The sequence below is a fragment of the Ylistrum balloti genome, unplaced genomic scaffold (genome assembly GCF_031769215.1).
Source record: "Ylistrum balloti isolate Yb309-2 unplaced genomic scaffold, AGI_CSIRO_Ybal_v1 Utg371066, whole genome shotgun sequence".
Classification (NCBI taxonomy): Eukaryota; Metazoa; Mollusca; class Bivalvia; order Pectinida; family Pectinidae; genus Ylistrum; species Ylistrum balloti.
In genome coordinates this window covers 90606-116230 of record NW_026782589.1, presented here as the reverse complement: position 1 = coordinate 116230, position 25625 = coordinate 90606, and the positions used below count along the sequence as shown (strand labels likewise).

The following is a 25625-nucleotide window of genomic DNA, read 5'->3' as shown; positions in this document are numbered from 1 at the left end:
TCTTATTCGTCCCGACGATCTTCGGCAATGTTCGGCAATGTTCGATAACATATAATCCTAAAGAAAGAAAGTCTGGGCTTTATTCTAAAATACAAAAGCGAGAAATATAAGATTGGAGAAGGCCACATGTAAATGTGTCTTAGATAATACAACCAGGCTTACATTATTTCATCAATGCCATACAATAAGTAATCTAGTACCGTGAAAAGTATCCCAGAATTCCAATGATCTCTTCCGCTTACAATTTACAAAAAGCAAACGAAGAATGAATTCTACATGCACTTTTCTAACTCCAGTTAAACTGTATTGTCAGTCTCTGGAAATATGACAAATGGACAATTGATGATCAACATAAAGAGTGTAGCTTATTGCGTCACCTGTTACTGATCACGTGATGTCCAAATCACGCGCTCTGTTGTATTCTTGGGGACTTTGATCGTCTTAGGACACGTCTTAGGACAGGTTGACGACCAGACAATAATAGCGTGCTTAGTTTGTGACATCGTCAGACCACGTTCAATGAACTACTGTGCTTATATAATGAGATAAGACACCGAGGTCAGGACATAGATCTAGATGGCAATTTCTTTTTTATTATTATTATTTCATATGATACGTTTACCTATTAAGATACAGGGGAAGATTTTTATTCTTTCGAGCCTTTCTTATGCTACACAGGTTTTAAATCCTGTATATATTATTCATCGGTGTGTAATAGATATTTCTTCTGTGTACCGTACATGCTGATTTCCAGATTTCCAATTTTTCGCAAGCTGTTTTGAATACGTTTGAAAATGATGTTTTACATTGAAAATCCAAAGATCGTTTATATTTTATTTACATTTGTCACCATTTAGCTGGTTGTCCACTATTCTAGTTTTCCTACGTATATATCTTACAAGGATGTCTGAGGGTTGGATTTACTGATAGATTTGTGGAAGACTTTTGTAGCATTCCCTGTGAAGTGACAATAAAATGTCTGTTGCAGGATAAGATTTACCAAAGACACACAAATGGATAACACCTTCTAAAGCTGTACTCTATTAAACAAAGACACACAGATGGATAACACCTTCTAAAGCTGTACTCTATTAAACAAAGACACACAGATGGATAACACCTTCTAAAGCTGTACTCTATCAAACAAAGACACACAAATGGATAACACCTTCTAAAGCTGTACTCTATTAAACAAAGACACACAGATGGATAACACCTTCTAAAGCTGTACTCTATTAAACAAAGACACACAGATGGATAACACCTTCTAAAGCTGTACTCTATTAAACAAAGACACACACATGGATAACACCTTCTAAAGCTGTACTCTATTAAACAAAGACACACAGATGGATAACACCTTCTAAAGCTGTACTCTATCAAACAAAGACACACAGATGGATAACACCTTCTAAAGCTGTACTCTATCAAACAAAGACACACAGATGGATAACACCTTCTAAAGCTGTACTCTATTTTCTGGTGATGATGATTTTAGAAAGTAGATTGAAAGCTGAAAAATCAATATGTTTTCTCGGCTATTCTTGGTAAGTACACTGTACATGTATATATGGTGAATGTAACTCACTACTACGTCGTCATTAAGCGTGTGAGTATTAAAATAAAAGCGTTATTTCACACGGAAATTAGGTTTATTGTGAAATAGAAGGAAGCTTCGTTTTTCTAATCTTTCTAATATAACTAAATTCGTTTTGTTTCTAATCATTACCCCAATCGTGGACATCTTAATATAGAATCGTGTCGAGAGATTTAGTTATAACGTGCAGCAGTTTCTTTCATTTGATCTAATTAGGGCTGTTTGTTTTGGTATATATGTTTTAGTATGTCCTTTCTTGTGAATGTCTTAATTAACTTCAGTGTACATTAATTTTGAAGACCCTACACTATTTCTACAAAAATTAATAGGATCTACCGTGAGAATGATTATATATGTTACAGATAATCATACAGGTAGACGCACAGTGTATCTATAATTAGGACAAAATGTCGTTTAAATACATCAATAACCTGTATAGATTTACATGTATATGGTACATTTAGGAAATTTAATATCCATTTCGTTATGTCCCACATTCATTTGCTTTTCATTGTCTCATCGTCATCATCATCATCATCATCATCATCATCATCATCATCTTAAACGATAACAATAGGATAATGAAATGAAGCTCGGTAGAAAACTGTTGCTCGTTATCAAAAATAAATTCTAAAGATTATGTAGAGTGTTACGTCATTCGGAAAGAAAGAAAAGAAAGAATTCATTTACAAAAGTACAATACTTAATCACGTCTAAATTGGATAAGATAAACACCGGTAAAACACAGACTATTGATACTTAATTGCAATGTCATAACATATATCATAGGAGTCTTGTGAAGGGGATATAGACAACGTACCAGAAAAATCTCATTAACTGCCAACCAAGCAACTCAAATCAGATTTTAAACATTTTCTGTGAAAGTACACTTGCTTTATCATGTCTCTCTTGTATAATGTTAAAGGAAGTACAAAATCAGAATATATAAAGTGATAATTATCTATTGTTTATACCTGTCAAGGGAGATAACCCTAGTAAAAAGTTGTAAAAGTAGATCACCAGTCTTTCATTTTTATTTCGTGGCTGTGAAATCATTTAGCACGCGCCAAAAAATAGTCCTTTGATATATGATGGGATGATTAATCAGATAAACTGAAATTTCATAATGGGATTGTGATTATATTGTCTATCAATTTTAATACTGAATGTAAAAAAAATACGTGTAATTCGGAAAAGAATTTTGCTTATTTATTAAATGATGGATGAGAAAGTGTGACCGAAAACTAAACATATGTCAATATTCATCAATGAAAGGACGAGAATGGTCACCTAAAATTGTCGATTTTGTAAATAAATAAATAATGACTTTTGAGAAATGAAAAGCTTAAAATATGAATACATTAAAGCTGTTAGAAGTGTACTTAACTATAAGTAGTTAACGACACAGCATGGGAAATTCCGCACACTAGTATCTGTTTTTCTTCGTAGAAGCAGAGGAATGAAGGGGCGTAACTCTTCCTAACTTCATGCTTATGGAGCTCTCTTCGGCATAGAGGTAGGAAGAAGTTGACTAAAAGTCGGGAAATGTCTGAAGATGTCTCTCCTGGTGAATGTTTTTGTGTTTACTTTCATTTTATAGCATTATTGGTGTTGTGAACTTTTTCGGGAAGAGCTTTTGAAAATGAATTAATTCTCTGTTACAGAAAGAGATCACACTTGTGCCGGATGTTCGCTAAATATTGAGGAGGAATCTTATGTGGAGGCTTTGAGTTATGACTGGCATCCTCAATGTTTCAGGTAAGCCCCACCTGTACAACACTATTTAGCCGACGGCGACGAAACATATCACACACACAAACCTGTTCTTTCCTAATAGTCGCGTATCACAAAATTGACTTTCAATTTATTGTATATACGTACTGGTAAAGTAGATCTTACTCCGATCCTGCCCTAGTAAGATTCGGGGTCCCCCCACCCCCCAGGCTCGGTCCTCTTATTTTACAACATCAATGACATTGCTGATGATATGAATTTCACTATCAGACTATTTGTAGATGATGATATCATTTACATTGCCATAAATTCTCTGCAAGATGCCAACTCCCTGCAATTACATTTAGATTTCGATAGATTAGCACTTCGGGGAAAAAAACCGCTTCCCACACCAGGAAATGTCCAGTCCTACGGATCACCAATAACAAACATTCTATTTGTCTTGGGTAAATGTTTCATGGCCAACAATTAAAACATGTAAAAGAGTCAGTATTATCCTCAAGTCTGATTTGAAATGGGATACCCCTATAGATGATATCACAAAAAACACCTCTCTAGGCTTTCTAAGGCGATACTTGAAAATTTCATCTGCTAACATCAAAGAAAAAGCCTATCAGCTAGAATATGCCAGTGCAGTATGGGACTCTTACTTGAAAAAAGATATAGACAAGGTTGAGATGATCCAGTGGAGGGATCCTGTTTCGTTGTCAATCCCTATCGTAACACCTTCAGCGTAGGCAACACGGCTGAAATGGCGTAGCCTTGTAGATCAAGGATGGTAATATTTTACAAAGTATACAGATCAAAAATTGCCATTATGCTCAAACATCTCGGGCCAACTTCAAGACAAACCAAGCATTTTCATAAATTTTCTTTTTTTATTAGTCCCTTGATCGGTAGTTGTGCCCATTTGATGTTGGGTCTGATCAGAAAAACAAAATAGCTGACAGGTGGTGATCTTGGATTTCCGAAGTAAAGTTTGTTATTGTCATTTCTTGAGAGTACTCAATGGATCTCTCACCAATTTCATATGTAACTTTCCCTTTTCCCTAGTTATGTCCGTGTAATCATTAGTCAAAATGGCTGACGGGCGACCTCTTGGATTTTCACTTTAAATTTTGTTATTGCTTTTTGTAGAGGATAAGGGAGCAGGAAACAGTTAATTTGCATTTTTCCTGAAATTATTGGTCATGTTTGAGATATACAGGTATAGCATATTGGTTATGAAAAATACATCATTACATGTATATATATTTATAAACTACATAACAATTACATTAATAGTAGAGAGATGAAATTTGTGTGAAAAAAAATTTACTCTGATTTCTGACATTTGATTGTCATGGTTACCTACCGTAAAAATGCTAAAATACTGCTAATTCCAACCTCACACTACAACTTTCTAGGAGAAATTCGATTCTGAACACATATCTTAAAATCAAAAACACTGTCGTGGTAACAAAGTACTTACATTTCAGCAAATTCCAACTCGGAAATCCTTCATAACATGACCACATGTAAACACTATGAAAATTTCACTTCCTGTAAAGCTAGTTTTTGGTGCGTAGACACAGATTTTAGACTGCCCAAATAGCAATCTCCAACACAAAGTTAAAATATCATTCTGAAAAAAATGAAACCCCACATTGTCTACTTTAATATGACAAGACCAATTTTAGCAAGGATTTATTTTTTCAATTTTTATTAAAACCTTTATAATGGGGTAATCGAATGCACAAAGAATCACCCATGGCCACACAGAGAAACTGTGTACTGCTACCTTACTGCATAGTTTTTTCTCAAATTTCATACGTAGGTTCTCCTTGGTCTCTAGTTGAGTGTTTGATTTTGGGACTGATCAGAAAACAAAATGGCTTCCAGGCGACCATCTTGGATTTGACATTTAAAGATTATCATCACTATTTCTGCAATAGAATGTTGATTTTTTTATCATTAATAGCAAAAACAGAGAAGAGAAAAGACGGGAAAAAAAATCTAACTTCCCATGAGCAAATAAATAAATTCTACCAATTTTTTTACGCAAAGGTCTATAACAGAAGTAATCATTTAATTCAATGCAAGGGATCGAACCAGGGGCTGCTGACTTATGCTCAATCAATCATCCAAAGAGGAAATCCCTGAGTTGAATCAGTAGATGGTACACTCACTCAGATTCAGCAGGAATAAGATGTATCTAAAAAGTATGATTTTTTGCCCATTTTCAATACCTCCAAAAAATTGTTTTTTTAACTTTTCAGTATATATGTAGTAATTTGAAAATAGTTTCTGATAATGAAACTTTTGAACTTAACAAAGTGTAGGACTACTAGCAGTAGATGTATAATGGCTTTTTTGTGCCTGGAAAAAGATGTGGATGGTGTGAGATGTGAAAATGTTTGGTTTATACAAGAACTTATTACAGATATGACCAAAATCTTGAGAAGGATGTTACCAAAATATTTGTATCTCTGGATAGATTTGACTTTAAAAAGATATTACTTTAATTAGTTCACTAGTTAAACACGATAGGGGATGGTTAAATGTTACGATAATTGCAGGTCTGGAATATATTATTCATTTATGTGTTTATTTACAAAACTATTAACTTGGGACACAAGCTAAAAGTTACAACAGACTTTGGCCTTGTCTTGTAGTGTATACATTGGTATCTGTTTCCTGAATGATTCATTAGGAAATAGCAAGATTTCTAACACTGATTAGAAAATTACTCAGTCTTCTTCTATTTGGATAATAGTAGTAAATTCTTGTCATGTGGTGTTATGTTTAATGTTTATTGTTGCACATTATGTATCAGTTGTCACATTCTTAAATGATGACATTTACCTGTCCGGTGTTTGTTCACATCTCATTAAATGTTGATATTTGCCTGTCAGGTGTTTGTCACATCTCATTAAATGTTGATATTTGCCAGTCAGGTGTTTGTCACATTTCGTTAAATGTAAATATTTACCTTTCACATCTCGCTAAGTGTTAATACTTTCTGGTAAGGTGTTTGTCACATCTCATTAAATGTAAATATTTACCTTTCACATCGCGTTAAGTGTTAATACTTTCTGGTAAGGCGTTTGTCACATCTCATTAAATGTTGATATTTGCCCGTCAGGTATTTGTCACATCTCATTAAATGTAAATATTTAACTTTCACATCTCGTTAATACTTTCTGGTCAGGTTTTTGTCACATTTAATTAATTATTAATATTTATTGTATTATTGAGCTGTTATGTGTTTGTTACATCTTGTTAAATGTTGATAATGCTGATGGCAATCAGTATATACAGGTTTATCTTCAGATCACTAGATGAATTCAATGGCCTACCATTCTAGTGGTTATCAGGGTGTGGTTATATCTGTACACACATATATATATTTAGACCAGCTATCTTCTGGGTCACCACATTTACAGCAAACTTAGACTGTTCATGTTATTGTGCATGTTAGTTACACAGCTGTATTGTGCAGACTAGAATTTCTGTGTAGGGCCTACTGTAATTACTTTGCATATTGAATTCATTTTAGATAAATTTTGTGTTCAATACTGTAAGTCTAATATAGTTAAACTGTTTTAAACAAGATTTTACCTTTTTACAACTAGTGCAGCTGAAATATATTGGTTACTAATAAAGGAAATGATAAGAATATTGAGTTTTTTCAGTGGATTCCACATGTAATCTGACCATGGTTTTAAGTTAGTTTTGGGACAATGATATACTTCAGTTTTTATCATGGTTTTTGATTTACATTGGAGCCCTGCTAAATATTGTTTAGTTGAGCCCCAGTCAGACATTTTAATTGGTACTCTGTCCTATCAGTGTGATGGATAATGAAGAGAAAAAAATTAGTGAATAGAAAATTGAAGTGTTTTTTTTTACAAAAATGTATTCATAAATAGGAAGATCATCTGATGTTAGGTGTCAACTTTAGGTCTTTCTGGGATCTCTTAGTGACTTACACCATCCTTTATAAGGCAATGAAGATTTCACTCTGAAAACATCTATACCTACATTCTATAGAATAAATAAACTTGTAATTTGCCAATTTATATTCTATTTTGAATCTATCTTGTCAGAATTCTGTGTGGTACAATGGTTGTTTTGTTACATATTATGTTAACAAGAGCCTTTTGTTATTTTAGTATTTACGGTCAACACATCAAGGTCACCTCTATGACCAGTGACAGTTATGGGTGACCATTCATAGCTCAATCATTAGGGCAGTCAATACGTCAATAACAAATCTAGAAATTGATCTCTTTGTTGTTGTCGGTGATATACGTACCTGATGTCTGACGCACAGGTGATCCGTGTTTATTTAGGCTGTATGTTGTACTACCTTGGCTTTACGTTACTACGTGGTCTGTTCTACTGTTATAAGATAATGATTATCTTGTAGTGTTTACCATTGTAGTAAGATAATAACATCCTGTAACATGACTTTAGACTCGTGTTGATACAGATACATCATCACAATACTGATGCTGTTTAAGTTCAATTTTATTGAGTGTTTTATTAGGATAACCTAAAATACCAGTTCCTGGAAGTGTAGCAGCAGACCAGTATATTTAGTAAATGCTTTGAATAATTGAAATACCTCTGTATAAATGTGGATTTTGGACGTGGGTTGACACAGGCAGATTGAAATTTTGCGGTTGAGTAGTTTTGGGTTATTCATCCTTGTGTAGGTTATATTGCTCATTGATACTTTACACCATGAAGCAGAGGACAACACTGTGGTAAGTTTTTACTCGTCAAAATATCATTAACATACAGTTACCTGAGATTTTATATGAAGGGTCTTTAATATGATGAAAAAAACACACTTAAGTCACCAGCTTTATATAATAAGTCACCAGCTTTATATGATAAGTCACCAGCTATAGTCTTGTATCTCTGTCTAGCTCTTTGGGTTTGTTTTTTATATTATACAAAAATAAAAACTTTGAAAAAAATTGCTGGTATATTTGATTTGCATTATATAGTATAGGTAATAATGATAGACATACTTAATATAGAATATATTTCAAAATGTTTTACAAATACATGTACATCCTCTTTTAGTGTGATAATACTCAACTATCTCGTGTCAGTTAAATATATAGTGTTGATTACCTGATGTGTCACTATACATGTCACCCTACATGTCACTGTACATGTCACTGTACATGTCACTGTATATGTCACCGTACATGTCTCTGTACATGTCACTGTACATGTCACTGTACATGTCTCTGTACATGTCACTGTACATCTCACTGTATATGTCACTATACATGTCTCTGTACATGTCACAGTACATGTCACCCTACATGTCACTGTACATGTCTCTGTATATGTCTGTACATGTTACTGTACATGTTACTGTACATGTCACTGTACATGTCACTGTACATGTCTCTGTACATGTCACTGTACATGTCACCGTACATGTCTCTGTACATGTCACCGTACATGTCTCTGTACATGTTACCGTGTATGTCACTGTACATGTCACCGTACATGTCTCTGTACATGTTACCGTGTATGTCACTGTACATGTTACCGTGCATGTCACTGTACATGTCACCGTACATGTCACTGTACATGTCACTGTACATGTCTCTGTACATGTCACTGTACATGTCACTGTTCATGTCACTGTATATGTCACTGTACATGTCTCTGTATATGTCACTGTACATGTCTCTGTACATGTCACTGTACATGTCACTGTTCATGTCACTGTATATGTCACTGTACATGTCTCTGTACATGTCTCTGTACATGTCACCGTACATTTCACTGTACATGTCACTGTACATGTCTTTGTATATGTCTGTACATGTTACTGTGCATGTCACTGTACATGTCTCTGTACATGTCACCGTACATGTCACTGTACATGTCTCTGTATATGTCTGTACATATTACTGTGCATGTCTCTGTACATATTACTGTGCATGTCACTGTACATGTCACTGTACATGTCACTGTAAATGTCACTGTACATGTCACTGTACATGTCACTGTACATGTCACTGTTCATGTCACTGTACATGTCACTGTACATGTCACCGTACATGTCACCGTACATGTCTCTGTATATGTCTGTACATGTTACTGTGCATGTCACTGTACATGTCACTGTACATGTCACTGTACATGTCTCTGTACATGTCACTGTACATGTCACTGTATATGTCATCGTACATGTCACTGTTCATGTTACTGTACATGTCTCTGTACATGTCACTGTATATGTCACCGTACATGTCACTGTTCATGTCACTGTACATGTCACTGTAAATGTCTCTGTACATGTCTCTGTACATGTCACCGTACATGTCACCGTACGTGTTACCGTACGTGTCACCGTACGTGTCAATGTACATGTCACTGTACATTTCACTGTACATGTTACCGTACATGTCACTGTACATGTCACTGTACATTTCACTGTACATGTCTCTGTACATGTCACTGTACATGTCACCATACATGTCATTGTACATGTCACTGTACATGTCTCTGTACATGTCACTGTACATGTCACTGTACATGTCACTGTATATGTCATCGTACATGTCACTGTACATGTCTCTGTACATGTCACTGTACATGTCACTGTACATGTCTCTGTACATGTCTCTGTACATGTCACTGTACATGTCACCATACATGTCATTGTACATGTCACTGTACATGTCTCTGTACATGTCACTGTACATGTCACTGTATATGTCATTGTACATGTCACTGTACATGTCACCGTACATGTCACTGTACATGTCACTGTTCATGTCTCTGTACATATCACCGTACATGTCTCTGTACGTGTCACCGTACGTGTCACCATACATGTCATTGTACATGTCACTGTACATGTCTCTGTACATGTCACTGTACATGTCACCGTACATGTCATTGTACATGTCACTGTACATGTCACTGTACATGTCTCTGTACATGTCACTGTACATGTCACCGTACATGTCACCGTACATGTCATTGTACATGTCACTGTACATGTCACTGTACATGTCTCTGTACATGTCTCTGTACATGTCACTGTACATTTTAATTATCTTCCTATAAGAGCTTGATATAGGTTGATGTTTCTACACAGTTAATGAAAACTGTTTATACTCAGCAGATCATATAGTGTCTGTCCATTTTTCTGTCATTCCATTTTTGTCTGATGCGTAACTTTATCCATAGCTAAGCAAAGATCATGAAGCCTGGTGTATACATTGGTCATACTAAAGTGATGTGCAGTGTAACAATGTTAGGGCCTGCATCCCATTAATTGTAGTTGTTGCCCTTTACTAAATTCTGTATCTGGAGCATATACTTGTGGATGTTGGACTGGCTGGATTGTAATACTTAAACATGTTCTATAATCAGTGCTTGTTGGACTGGCTGGATTGTAATACTTAAACATGTTCTATAATCAGTGCTTGTTGGACTGGCTGGATTGTAATACTTAAACATGTTCTATAATCAGTGCTTGTTGGACTGGCTGGATTGTAATACTTAAACATGTTCTATAATCAGTGCTTGTTGGACTGGCTGGATTGTAATACTTAAACATGTTCTATAATCAGTGCTTGTTGGACTGGCTGGATTGTAATACTTAAACATGTTCTATAATCAGTGCTTGTTGGACTGGCTGGATTGTAATACTTAAACATGTTCTATAATCAGTGCTTGTTGGACTGGCTGGATTGTAATACTTAAACATGTTCTATAATCTGTGCCATTTGGAGAAGTCTGTTTGTGTATCATTTTATAGCGTTGTTATTGATTCTGTCTTGCCTGCTTGTTTATCATAGATTTATGAGTTATGTACACTATTATCTATATACAGTATGTAATAATTGTGGTCAAGTCTCCTAGCTTAAGGATGTGTAGGGCTATATATATGATAGGGTCACCCCTGTAGTGTTTATCATTATAATAGTGATTGATTGTAGGTCCATAATTTGCCTATGTACAGGGTACATATTGGTGTGTCCAATGTCTGTACATTTAACATCTAATCATTTAAGCAGAATGAACACTGAGCTCTTATGTTTAGATCAGTTTTAACCATAGAAATATGTACAGTAGCCTGAATGTAATATTCTGATGTTCTGTTGATTATCGTTGAAGAAGGTTGTTCACCGTCAGACCAATATACTAAAGTCAATATAGAGCTAATGTGGACTAAACATACGCTAACATAGATAAAGTCAAAACTATAGCTGAATGTACAGACTAGCTCTGAATTATAATTAGTTGTAACTATAGCTGAATGTACAGACTGGCTGTGAATTATAATTAGTTGTAACTATAGCTGAATGTACAGACTAGCTCTGAATTATAATTAGTTGTAACTATAGCTGAATGTACAGACTAGCTCTGAATTATAATTAGTTGTAACTATAGCTGAATGTACAGACTAGCTCTGAATTATAATTAGTTGTAACTATAGCTGAATGTACAGACTAGCTCTGAATTATAATTAGTTGTAACTATAGCTGAATGTACAGACTAGCTCTGAATTGTAATTAGTTGTAACTACAGCTAAATGTACAGACTAGCTCTGAATTATAATTAGTTGTAACTATAGCTGAATGTACAGACTAGCTCTGAATTATAATTAGTTGTAACTATAGCTGAATGTACAGACTAGCTCTGAATTATAATTAGTTGTAACTATAGCTGAATGTACAGACTAGCTCTGAATTATAATTAGTTGTAACTATAGCTGAATGTACAGACTAGCTCTGAATTGTAATTAGTTGTAACTACAGCTAAATGTACAGACTAGCTCTGAATTATAATTAGTTGTAACTATAGCTGAATGTACAGACTAGCTCTGAATTGTAATTAGTTGTAACTATAGCTGAATGTACAGACTAGCTCTGAATTATAATTAGTTGTAACTACAGCTAAATGTACAGACTAGCTCTGAATTATAATTAGTTGTAACTATAGCTAAATGTACAGACTAGCTCTGAATTATAATTAGTTGTAACTATAGCTGAATGTACAGACTAGCTCTGAATTGTAATTAGTTGTAACTACAGCTAAATGTACAGACTAGCTCTGAATTATAATTAGTTGTAACTATAGCTGAATGTACAGACTAGCTCTGAATTGTAATTAGTTGTAACTACAGCTAAATGTACAGACTAGCTCTGAATTATAATTAGTTGTAACTATAGCTGAATGTACAGACTAGCTCTGAATTATAATTAGTTGTAACTATAGCTGAATGTACAGACTAGCTCTGAATTATAATTAGTTGTAACTATAGCTGAATGTACAGACTAGCTCTGAATTGTAATTAGTTGTAACTATAGCTGAATTTTCGTTTTTGTTGATGATAGATGACTTAAAGATTTCAACTAAATATTCAATAAAGGCGCTCTGAAATTACCCCATCTCCTTTTACAATACATTTGTATACTGTTTAACAGTACTAGTTAAAAATCATGTTCGATCAGCCTGAGTTATACCTGTTGAGTGAAAGATACAATTTTAAACTTTATACATTCCTGTGTATGATCAGCTATATTGATCACTGATTGGTCGTTTAGTCAGATTAAATACCAGCTTTTTGTTCCATCTGTAATTATCATACTTCAGCAGTACTTCCTTGTTATTATATAATTACTTGACAGTTTTATCAGGTCAGGTATATATGTGTCTAAATTAAGTTCTGAATGAAATTCTTGAGTGTTATGTGCCAGAAGGTGTATTGGCAGCTGTGTCTGTTTATAGTTATAGATAGACAGAAGGTTTGGGTGTCAGGTGTCGTAAGCGATCTTATCTTTGTAATCTGGAATGCTGATATTATCAATGAAATCTGTCGGTTATTTGTCTGTTTTGTTTTTGTTGATGAAAAGGTATAATATAGGCATCAGAAAATGGCAGGTGTGGACAGGTAAACAGGGAGTGTTTTAGGTAGAGTTGAACAGTGAGGTAAATAAATACCTGTTGTCCTACCTTTCAGATTAGCTACTTAAATCTGGGTCAGTATTACAGGTAAAAAAGGGCTGACCTGATCTGATTATTTGTGTTAAATCTGGAGAAGATATAATTAGTGTTAGTGAGTAATCATCTATTGTCATTCTTACTTATTGTCCTGTTATGTGTGTAATACAGGCAGCAGTAATAGGCCAAATATTTACAACTCATAATCATTGTTCAGAGACAGAGTCAAGTTTGATCAGGTATATATTAAATCTGTATTCATCAGTGGGTGTACACAAGTCTCACATTGTACTGAATATAGAGCAAACAGCAGTATTTGTGACAGAATCCAATGGACTGGATAACTTACTGTGCTACATGCATGCAGACTCAAGGAGTGTCTATTGTAATTGACAGGTATCAGCCTTCCTGTTTGTAACAATGCATAGAGCCCAATATATTCTACAGGAAAAACATGTTTCCCATTTTTGACATGTATTTCTTGTATGTGAATTTAATACCAGTTCACTTTGCCACTAACAAACAGAACCCATGAAGTCATTATTTATTTTCTTACATATCAGATCTTATTATTGGTATTGATACCAAAATACAAACAAAATTTACATCTTAATTGGACAATTACCAGAATCCTAAAAATTGTATTTAATCAGAGGTTTTTGTTTTGGTGGGGAGATGTTCTTTAAAATTGTATTTTCAAAACTTTTGTGCCCTCTGATCCATGTAGACAGGTTCTGTAACCAATGTATTTGACTGGTCCCTGTTGACAGGTTCTGTAACCAGTGTATTTGACTGGTCCTTGAAGACAGGTTCTGTAACCAATGTATCTGAATGATCCCTGCAGACAAGTACTGCAGCATATGATATCATATACATTTATTTTACAGGTGTTCAAAGTGTGAAAAGTGCCTCTCTAACTGGTACTTTGAGAGGAATGGCCGACTTTACTGTAAACAAGATTACTGGACTCTATTTGGAGATGCCTGCAACAAGTGTACTGAGACAATTACAGGTCCAGTTATGGTAAGTAACATTAAGTATATATTGCCATGCTTTGTTACAATACCTCAGTCTGATTTCCTGTCTAAAGTTTTCTTTGAGAAGTACTAGTGCTAATATTGTAAATATATATATCCATACAAGTTCATAATCATAATGGTAATGTTTGTAAAATGTTATTTAACAGGAAAAGATGTCCCATCATAGATAACATCCAACAACACCTATAATTACAGTATAATAGTTTGTCACTGTTTGTCTAGTTAAATGTATTCCACATGTTGGAGATGTGTTTCCTTATCATAGTTCTGTTGATATAATGTTGTACAAAAAGTTTCTGTCCTGATTAAAGGACAGATCATTACTCTATTATACATAATTATAAAGATATTATGTATAAATGATTATAAAGCTATTATGTATACCTAATTATAAAGATATATTATGTATACATAATTATAAAGATATTATGTATACATAATTGTAAAGATATTATGCATACATTATTATAACGATATTATGTATACATGATTATAAAGATATTATGTATACATAATTAAAAAGATATTATGCATACATGATTATAAAGATATTATGTATACATGATTATAAAGATATATTATGTATACATAATGATAAAGATATTATGTTTACATAATTATAAAGATATTATGTATACATGATTATAAAGCTATTATGTATACCTGATTATAAAGATATATTATGTTTACATAATTATAAAGATATTATGTATACATGATTATAAAGCTATTATGTATACCTAATAAAAAGATATTATATATACCTAATTATAAAATCTGATAGTGATTGGTTAGAAATCATCACACACTACATATGTATTATCCAATAGATTATCCAATAATTAAAGATAAGAGAGCTTCCCATGGACTCAGCCATTTGGTACACTTTGACGTACTGTATAATTGATAGGAAAGGGCTAACCACCAGATGAATGCTTTGAAGAACACAACTCTGACAAATTCTAGCTTATAATCCTAATCTGATTAGTTTATTAAAGGGAAATCTGAATGTGACTCCTTTCCGGGCACTTCTATGTCTTAATACATAATGTAATTTTTTGTAAAGGTCTCTATCACAATCTTAATCTTATTGAAAAGGTTTCTTTTCACAAATTTTGTGGGAGAAAAACTTGTTGTGTATTAATTCTTCTTAATGAATTTGAATCACAAAATTAGCTTCTTCTCAAAAACATTTACCAATAAATGAAATTTTAAAGTGATGAATATCTGAATATATCACTAATGGGATGATAAATTTCACATAATGTGGATATATTCTTCATAAGAATTACCCTTGAAAAGAACTTTATAAAGATCTGTAAAGGTCTTCAGCATGTTTTTTTTTTTTCTGTGAACATTTTAAATGTCAGAGTTTTATATAGAAACACAATGATTTTAATTCTTAGTTCAATGCAGTCGTTGTTTTACCTATTGCCTATGCCCATATGGTAATTTGTCTTCTATTTTTGTACAGGTGGCAGGCGAGCACAAGTACCACCCAGAATGTTTTGTCTGTTTTAACTGCAATAATTTTATAGGAGATGGCGAGACTTATGCACTGGTAGAACGATCCAAGTTGTTCTGGTATGTCGTGATCAATATCTTATCTCTTGTAAATTTCCACACATTTAGACCCCAGTATATATGCTGCATGCTGTACATGTATTATATTTTGCTTAAGATATAGCTTAGTGTGGAAACTACATTATCGCAATAAAGGATACTTAACTTCACTAAAGGATAAGGATTTAGGATAGATTTAGGATAAGTTATATACCACTGCATTAAGATGTAGTATTTTTATTTAAACCATATCTGATGTAACATAAGAATTTAGGATTTGTATATTTACACTGAAGCAAGGGAATTTAGGATGCTTCCATACACAAAAGCATTAGGATTCTTACATACTATACATCACCGCATTAAGAACAAGGGTGCTTTCATACACATCAGCAACAGGATAAGGAGTGTGAAGATTTAGAATTTTTGTTTGAAATCCCATTCTTCCTGTAGGAACGATTGAATTTTGCCCAAATTTGGTCTGAAGTATTATTGGGTAAAGGGGAATCAATTTTGTTTAAATGGTAGGTCTCAGTCCCTTGGAGTTGGAGGGGAGGGGCCCAATAGGGGAAATAGAGTAAATTATTTAGATTCCTATATCTCTTGTAGGAATGAATGAACATTTCCAAAATTTAGTCTGAAGTATTCTTGGGTGTAACAGAATCAACCTTGAGTGGGAGGGGCAGGACCCAATTAAGGAAATAGAACAAATTTCTTAAAATCCTACTTCTCCTTTAGGAATGATCTGATATCACTCTAATTTGGTTAGAAGTATTCTTGGGTGAAGGGAAACCAAGTTTGTGTAAGGATTGGTTCTCATTTCCCAGGGGCCTTAGGGTCAGGGCCCAATACTGAGATTTTGTAAGGTCTTTAAAGCCTTACTCCTATAAGAATAAATGGATATTGCCCAAATTTGGTCTGAAGTATTCTTGGTTGAAGGGGACTATGTTCTGTATAAACGGAACATCTGAAGTCGGAAGCCATTTTTAGGAATAGTTAATCTGACCTCTGTTTGACCATAAAGTTGGGACCCAATAGGGAAATTATATCCAGATATTGCCCAAATTTGGTCTGAAGTATCTTGAGTGAAGGGGACTAGGTTCTGTATAAAAGATGCATCCAGGCCCCCTAGGGAGGGAGGGGTGGGCCCAATTGTGGAAATGAAAGTTATATTCCATGCAAGGATATTGTGTTATCAGAAGCAATTTTTATGAATAGTGAATCTGACCTCAGTTTGACTACATGGGTGGGACCAAATAGGGAAATTATCTCAGAAATTGTTTGTCGTATTTGAAATTCTTAATTGAATGGCTGAATAGCTAAATTAGTGAGGTGAGCAATGTATTTGAATACATATGTAGCTATTATTTTAAATCTATGATGAAATAATACTTTGATTTTCAGTGGGAAATGCTACAAAGCAGTGATGTCACCCCTAGGGGACAGTCCAGGAAGAAGGAAGACTCACTGTATACAGTTGGTAGAGCTTCCTCCCACTCCAGAGGCAGAAAATCATGGTCTACAATATTCAGTGGAGAACCGCATGTCAAGTCTGAGTCCCCGGGCGAGAGAGAGTCTGTCTGTATCACCAATGATAAAAATTACAGAGTAAGTTCTTCACAATCAGTGCCCCGGGCGAGAGAGAGTCTGTCTGTATCTCCAATGATAAAAATCACTGAGTGCGTTCTTCACAATCAGTTCCCTTGCCAGAGAGAGTCTGTCTGTATCATTAATGATCAGAATCACTGAGACAGTCCTCCATCCTTAGCCCCTGGGCCAGTCCTCCATCCTCAGCCCCTGGGCCAGTGAGAGTCTGTCTGTATCACTAATGATCAAAATCACTGAGACAGTCCTCCATCCTCAGTCCTTGGGCCAGTCCTCCATCGTCAGCCCCTGGGCCGGTCCTCCATCCTCAGCCGCTGGGCCAGTGAGAGTCTGTCTGTATCACCAATGATCAGAATCACTGAGACAGTCCTCCATCCTCAGCCCCTGGGCCAGTGAGAGTCTGTCTGTATCACCAATGATCAAAATCACTGAGACAGTCCTCCATCCTCAGTCCCTGGGCCAGTCCTCCATCCTCAGCCCCTGGGCCAGTCCTCCATCCTCAGTCCTCCATCCTCAGCCCCTGGGCCAGTGAGAGTCTGTCTGTATCACTAATGATCAAAATCACTGAGACAGTCCTCCATCCTCAGTCCTTGGGCCAGTCCTCCATCATCAGCCCCTGGGCCAGTCCTCCATCCTCAGCCGCTGGGCCAGTGAGAGTCTGTCTGTATCACCAATGATCAAAATCACTGAGACAGTCCTCCATCCTTAGCCCCTGGGCCAGTCCTCCATCCTCAGCCCCTGGGCCAGTGAGAGTCTGTCTGTATCACCAATGATCAAAATCACTGAGACAGTCCTCCATCCTCAGCCCCTGGGCCAGTGAGAGTCTGTCTGTATCACTAATGATCAAAATCACTGAGACAGTCCTCCATCCTCAGTCCTTGGGCCAGTCCTCCATCGTCAGCCCCTGGGCCAGTCCTCCATCCTCAGCCGCTGGGCCAGTGAGTGTCTGTCTGTATCACCAATGATCAAAATCACTGAGACAGTCCTCCATCCTTAGCCCCTGAGCCAGTCCTCCATCCTTAGCCCTTGGGCCAGTCCTCCATCCTCAGCCCCTGGGCCAGTGAGAGTCTGTCAGAATCACCAATGATAAATATCTCTGATCCTATGTCACTCTGTCATCCCCAGTCCCTGGGGCAGGGAAGAGTCCGTCTCTGTCACAGTAATTATTGAATAAGTCACCATGCTTCTTCAGTCTTCAGACCAAGAAGTTTGTCTTCGTTACGTTTGATGAAAAGGTCCCTGTGCCTTCCCCTACTGAGTCTGTAAAATCGTTAATGAAGTTAAATACAAAGTTATACTCCTTATTTTCTCTCCATGTCTTGATGACTTTTTGATCTGACAATGATGGGCTATTCAAATGGATATATGCTGTGGTCAGTCAGCAAATAATTCTTGTTTGATGTGTAGGTTCCTCATAGTCCCTAGTTGTGCCCTTTTAGTTTTTAGACTTGGCAGCCATTTTGGATTTTGACTATGAGAATTTGTCATCATTATACATTCTTTCCCAATTTCATACTGAGGTTCTGCCTATTTCCAAGTTATGCCCGTTTGATTTTGAGACTGATCAGGTGAAAAAATTCCAATTTTTTGCTTACCTGGTATGAAGGAATGGTAAGTTATATCACCATATCAATGTGTCCGTTCTCCTCGTTCGTTGTCTTTCATCTGGCCAAATATGGTGAAAAGCATACTTGGGAGAAGGAGAACAGATTTTGTTTAAATGTTGGTATCAACCCCATGGGGCCTGAGTGGCAGAGCCTATAAAGGGAATTTTTTTTTTAAAGTTTTGAAAAATTTGATTCTTCTTGTAGGAATTAATAGATATTGCCCAAATTTGGTCTGAAGCATCCTGAGGTGAAAGGGAATACATTTGTATAGAAAGTTGGTCTTGACCAAATGAATAAATGAATTATTACCAAATCCTAAGGATTTTTAGATGAAATGAATTTTACTTTAGTATAAACTGTGCATCTTACCCAACCTGAAGTCTACTAGGGTAGATAGATTTAAGTCTTTTAAATACTTTTCCTATTATTCTTATGCAGCAATATTAGCAAAGTAAACCAGATGAGTGATACAGTTCATATAGGCATCTTGTATAAGATTAAAAGCATAGAGAAAAAAGGGAAAATGAAGATCAAACAATGGTGGCATCTGTCTAGGATTTCTTGGTTACCTTCCAACCAGTAAGAGACAAGTCAAAGACCAATGAAAGCAATCTATTCTCAGCTTGATTGGTGGTCAGGCAGTCTGTTTGTACTGTATATGTTGACAGTAACATGGTAGTTGATTCGTCTCCAAGAGAAGCTGTTTGCATCACATATGACTAAAGACACAAATCTAGGGTAGTTTCTCATAATATCATTTTGTTATTCATAATTCCTGGAGCTGAGACTATAAAATCGGAGACTATCTCTCTAAACTTTACATTGTTTTAAATAATGTGTGTGTGGTATCTATACTTTTTATACATTGTTACATATAGAAAGCTTGAAAGTTCATTCTATTCTCACTGACTTTTCATCTTACCAGCTTAGACCAGAGCCCAGAGTTGGAGTCACTTCAAATAGGGGATCGGATTTTAGAAGTAAATGGTCTTAGTGTCCGTGACAGTTCTCTGGAGGAGGTAAGTGCCCTATATCTAGCTAGGTAGTAGATTACACTGTCAGTGTCCGTGACAGTTCTCTGGGGGAGGTAAGTGTCCTATATCTAGAGAGTAGATAACACTCTCAGTGTCCGTGACAGTTCTCTGGAGGAGGTAAGTGTCCTATATCTAGAGAGTAGATAACACTCTCAGTGTCCGTGACAGTTCTCTGGGGGAGGTAAGTGTCCTATATCTAGCTAGGTAGTAGATTACACTGTCAGTGTCCGTGACAGTTCTCTGGGGGAGGTAAGTGTCCTATATCTAGCTAGGTAGTAGATTACACTGTCAGTGTCTGTGACAGTTCTCTGGGGGAGGTAAGTGTCCTATATCTAGCTAGGTAGTAGATTACACTGTCAGTGTCCGTGACAGTTCTCTGGGGGAGGTAAGTGTCCTATATCTAGCTAGGTAGTAGATTACACTGTCAGTGTCCGTGACAGTTCTCTGGGGGAGGTAAGTGTCCTATATCTAGCTAGGTAGTAGATTACACTGTCAGTGTCCGTGACAGTTCTCTGGGGGAGGTAAGTGTCCTATATCTAGCTAGGTAGTAGATTACACTGTCAGTGTCTGTGACAGTTCTCTGGGTGGAGGTAAGTGTCCTATATCTAGCTAGGTAGTAGATTACACTGTCAGTGTCCGTGACAGTTCTCTGGGGGAGGTAAGTGTCCTATATCTAGCTAGGTAGTAGATTACACTGTCAGTGTCCGTGACAGTTCTCTGGAGGAGGTAAGTGTCCTATATCTAGAGAGTAGATAACACTCTCAGTGTCCGTGACAGTTCTCTGGAGGAGGTAAGTGTCCTATATCTAGAGAGTAGATAACACTCTCAGTGTCCGTGACAGTTCTCTGGAGGAGGTAAGTGTCCTATATCTAGAGAGTAGATAACACGCTCAGTGTCCGTGACAGTTCTCTGGAGGAGGTAAGTGTCCTATATCTAGAGAGTAGATAACACTCTCAGTGTCCGTGACAGTTCTCTGGAGGAGGTAAGTGTCCTATATCTAGCTAGTAGATAACACTCTCAGTGTCCGTGACAGTTCTCTGGAGGTCGTAAGTGTCCTATATCTAGCTAGGTAGTAGATAACACGCTCAGTGTCCGTGACAGTTCTCTTGAGGAGGTAAGTGTCCTATATCTAACCAGGTAGTAGCTAACACTCTCAGTGTCCGTGACAGTTCTCTGGAGGTCGTAAGTGTCCTATATCTAGCTAGTAGCTAACACTCTCAGTGTCTGTGACAGTTCTCTTGAGGAGGTAAGTGTCCTATATCTAGCTAGGTAGTAGCTAACACTCTCAGTGTCCGTGACAGTTCTCTGGAGGAGGTAAGTGTCCTATATCTAGCTAGGTAGTAGATAGCACTCTCAGTGTCCGTGACAGTTCTCTGGAGGAGGTAAGTGTCCTATATCTAGCTAGTAGATAACACTCTCAGTGTCCGTGACAGTTCTCTGGAGGTCGTAAGTGTCCTATATCTAGAGAGTAGATAACACTCTCAGTGTCCGTGACAGTTTTCTTGAGGAGGTAAGTGTCCTATATCTTACCAGGTAGTAGCTAACACTCTCAGTGTCCGTGACAGTTCTCTGGGGGAGGTAAATGTCCTATATCTAGCTAGTAGATAACACTCTTAGTGTCCGTGACAGTTCTCTGGAGGTCGTAAGTGTCCTATATCTAGCTAGGTAGTAGCTAACACTCTTAGTGTCCGTGACAGTTCTCTGGAGGTCGTAAGTGTCCTATATCTAAGTAGGTAGTAGATGATGCTTTCGGTGTTCGTTACAGTACATAGTAGAAGGAAAGCTTTTAAAATATTACATCTCTAGCTAGTAAGAATGGATAAAAAGAAATAATGATTGTCATGCTGAAAATCCCAGATAGAAAATATGAAAAAAAAGGAATTTACAGTAATTTTGTTTTCACTAAATGTTTCTGGCATTATTTCACTAAAGATGTTCTCCGCTGTAAACCATCTTAAACCTGTGTTTTTCCCCAAACAGATTGACTTGGTTCTGAAGCACACTAAAGATGTTCTCCGCTGTAAACCATCTTAAACCTGTGTATTTTTCCCCAAACAGATTGCCTTGGTTCTGCAGCACACTAAAGATGTTCTCCGCTGTAAACCATCTTAAACCTGTGTATTTTTCCCCAAACAGATTGCCTTGGTTTTGCATGTGTTAAATGTTCGCTAAGTACATACATATAGTTAGTGTTTCACTAAATGTTTCTGGCATTATTTCACTAAAGATGTTCTCCGCTGTAAACCATCTTAAACCTGTGTATTTTTCCCCAAACAGATTGACTCGGTTCTGAAGCACACTAAAGACGTTCTCCACCTGACCGTAGAAAGAGATCCTTCACCTCTCAGGTGTCATCCTCCTGACAACTCCACATGTTCTCTCTCCGAGAGTTCCTCCCCCTCCCCAACATCACCTACCACCCCACAGTTCATCAACGTAAATGGGGTCAATGTTCAACGACGCCCAAAGTCACGTCTTAGTGCCAAACAGTAAGTGTTATAGGAACATCAAAATTATATTTTCAAACATATATCTAGATTGTAAAAAATATTTGTCAGATTTTGCTGTACTGAATTTAAACAAATAATATTTTAGAACTTAATCTTCTGATTTAGGATGAAAAACTTCAAAAATGCAAGCAGAAATTAATAATACAAAACTTTGGGTTAAATGAAAGGTCTAAAGTTTATTTCTGAAGAAAGCTTTACTTACCACTTTTTCTTCATTCAATTGATTAACTAGGTGGAGTTGTGTAAGTGACAGTTTTAGAATATGACTAAAGGGAGATAACTCATTAATCATTTTATTATGATGATGGCTGATTTGTATTGTAGTTCAAGTCCATTCTGCTGCCTAAGATAACAATGTCAAGTTAGACGCTTTGTGAAAACCTTTAGGATAAAGGTAATAATTTATTACGTCTTGCTGTAAGGATTTCTCATTTCTGTTACAGTTTAAGTCCCTCTCGCCGTCGCAGTAAGTCACCCTCCCCTATACCTCCAAGTCGACAAAAAAGTGTTGACTTGTCACGTGCTAGCTCTCTACGACAACAGCCTCAAACCCACCGTGTATTCCGAGCATCTGACCTGATTCATGGTGAGGTGCTTGGCAAGGGCTTTTTTGGTCAGGCAGTAAAGGTCACACACAGGGTCACAGGGGAGATAATGGTGCTAAAGGAGATGTGTCGCTTTGACGAGGCGACACAGAAGTCTTTCCTAAAAGAGGTAAGATATTACATGTAAAGATTAGTACAAGTATAAATAACGTCTGAAATCTAAATAAAAGACTTTAGGAACAGAATCACATGACTTCTGAAATCTTGGAGCATCTCATTTCTGTTGAAAACAAGTTCATTTAAACATTTAAACAAGAGAAATATCCTTAACACTGTTCTTCAATGTTTTTTACTCTCTTGAGTGCAGGATTAGGAGTGGGATGTTTGTCTCTATGAGTCCCTGTTCATTTTGTATCTATTTATGTAGCTTCTTCAGTAACACATTTTTACATTTGTATCAGGTATCGGTGCTAAGAAGTCTAGACCATCCTAATGTTCTCCAGTTCCTAGGGGTGCTGTACAAAGATAAAAAACTTAACCTAGTAACAGGTATAAACATAGCAATATTTATACATTTATTGTCATGTACAGTGTAAACGTGTACATTGTTGATATATGTATACATTGTTGGTATATATACATTGTTTATGTGTGTACATTGTTGATATATGTATACATTGTTGGTATATATACATTGTTTATGTGTGTAGATTGTTTATGTGTGTACATTGTTGGTATATATACATTGTTTATGTGTGTACACTGTTGATATATGTATACATTGTTGTATATATACATTGTTTATGTGTGTACACTGTTGATATATGTATATATTGTTGGTATATATACATTGTTTATGTGTGTACACTGTTGATATATGTATACATTGTTGGTATATATACATTGTTTATGTGTGTACATTGTTTATATATGTATACATTGTTGGTATATATACATTGTTTATGTGTGTACATTGTTAATATATGTATACATTGTTGGTATATATACATTGTTTATGTGTGTACATTGTTTATGTGTATACATATATATACATTGTTTATGTGTGTACATTGTTTATGTGTGTACACTGTTGATATATGTATACATTGTTGGTATATATACATTGTTTATGTGTGTACACTGTTGATATATGTATACATTGTTGGTATATATACATTGTTTATGTGTGTACATTGTTGATTATGTATACATTGTTGGTATATATACATTGTGTGTGTACATTGTTGATATATGTATACATTGTTGGTATATATACATTGTTTATGTGTGTACATTGTTGATATATGTATACATTGTTGGTATATATACATTGTTTATGTGTGTACATTGTTGATATATGTATACATTGTTGGTATATATACATTGTTTATGTGTGTACATTGTTGATATATGTATACATTGTTGGTATATATACATTGTTTATGTGTGTACATTGTTGATATATGTATACATTGTTGGTATATATACATTGTTTATGTGTGTACATTGTTGATATATGTATACATTGTTGGTATATATACATTGTTTATGTGTGTACATTGTTGATATATGTATACATTGTTGGTATATATACATTGTTTATGTGTGTACATTGATTGTTTATATATACATTGTTTATGTGTGTACATTGTTGATATATGTATACATTGTTGGTATATATACATTGTTTATGTGTGTACACTGTTGATATATGTATACATTGTTGGTATATATACATTGTTTATGTGTGTACATTGTTGATATATGTATACATTGTTGGTATATATACATTGTTTATGTGTGTACACTGATGATATATGTATACATTGTTGGTATATATACATTGTTTATGTGTGTACATTGTTGATATATGTATACATTGTTGGTATATATACATTGTTTATGTGTGTACATTGTTGATATATGTATACATTGTTGGTATATATACATTGTTTATGTGTGTACACTGTTGATATATGTATATATTGTTGGTATATATACATTGTTTATGTGTGTACACTGTTGATATATGTATACTATTGTTTGTATATATACATTGTTTATGTGTGTACATTGTTGATATATGTATACATTGTTGGTATATATGCATTGTTTATGTGTGTACATTGTTGATATATGTATACATTGTTGGTATATATACATTGTTTATGTGTGTACACTGTTGATATATGTATACATTGTTGGTATATATACATTGTTTATGTGTGTACATTGTTGATATATGTATACATTGTTGGTATATATACATTGTTTATGTGTGTACATTGTTGATTGTATACATTGTTGGTATATATACATTGTTTATGTGTGTACACTGTTGATATATGTATATATTGTTGGTATATATACATTGTTTATGTGTGTACACTGTTGATATATGTATACTATTGTTGG

The 25625-nt window shown here is 35.5% G+C and overlaps 1 protein-coding gene across 1 annotated transcript in view; it reads left to right on the top strand.

Annotated features, from left to right (window-relative positions):
* Positions 1–3257: 3257 nt before the first annotated feature.
* The window catches only part of LOC132560479 (LIM domain kinase 1-like), a gene marked incomplete at its 5' end in the record, with an annotated part of 33833 nt that continues 11465 nt past the window's right edge, over positions 3258–25625 (top strand). Inside the window, 8 exons of the mRNA XM_060225141.1 lie at positions 3258–3355; positions 14194–14329; positions 15821–15930; positions 17314–17517; positions 20047–20140; positions 22433–22644; positions 23109–23379; positions 23672–23759. Coding sequence (XP_060081124.1) covers positions 3258–3355; positions 14194–14329; positions 15821–15930; positions 17314–17517; positions 20047–20140; positions 22433–22644; positions 23109–23379; positions 23672–23759 — 1213 coding nt within the window. The remainder of the gene's footprint in view (positions 3356–14193; positions 14330–15820; positions 15931–17313; positions 17518–20046; positions 20141–22432; positions 22645–23108; positions 23380–23671; positions 23760–25625) is intronic.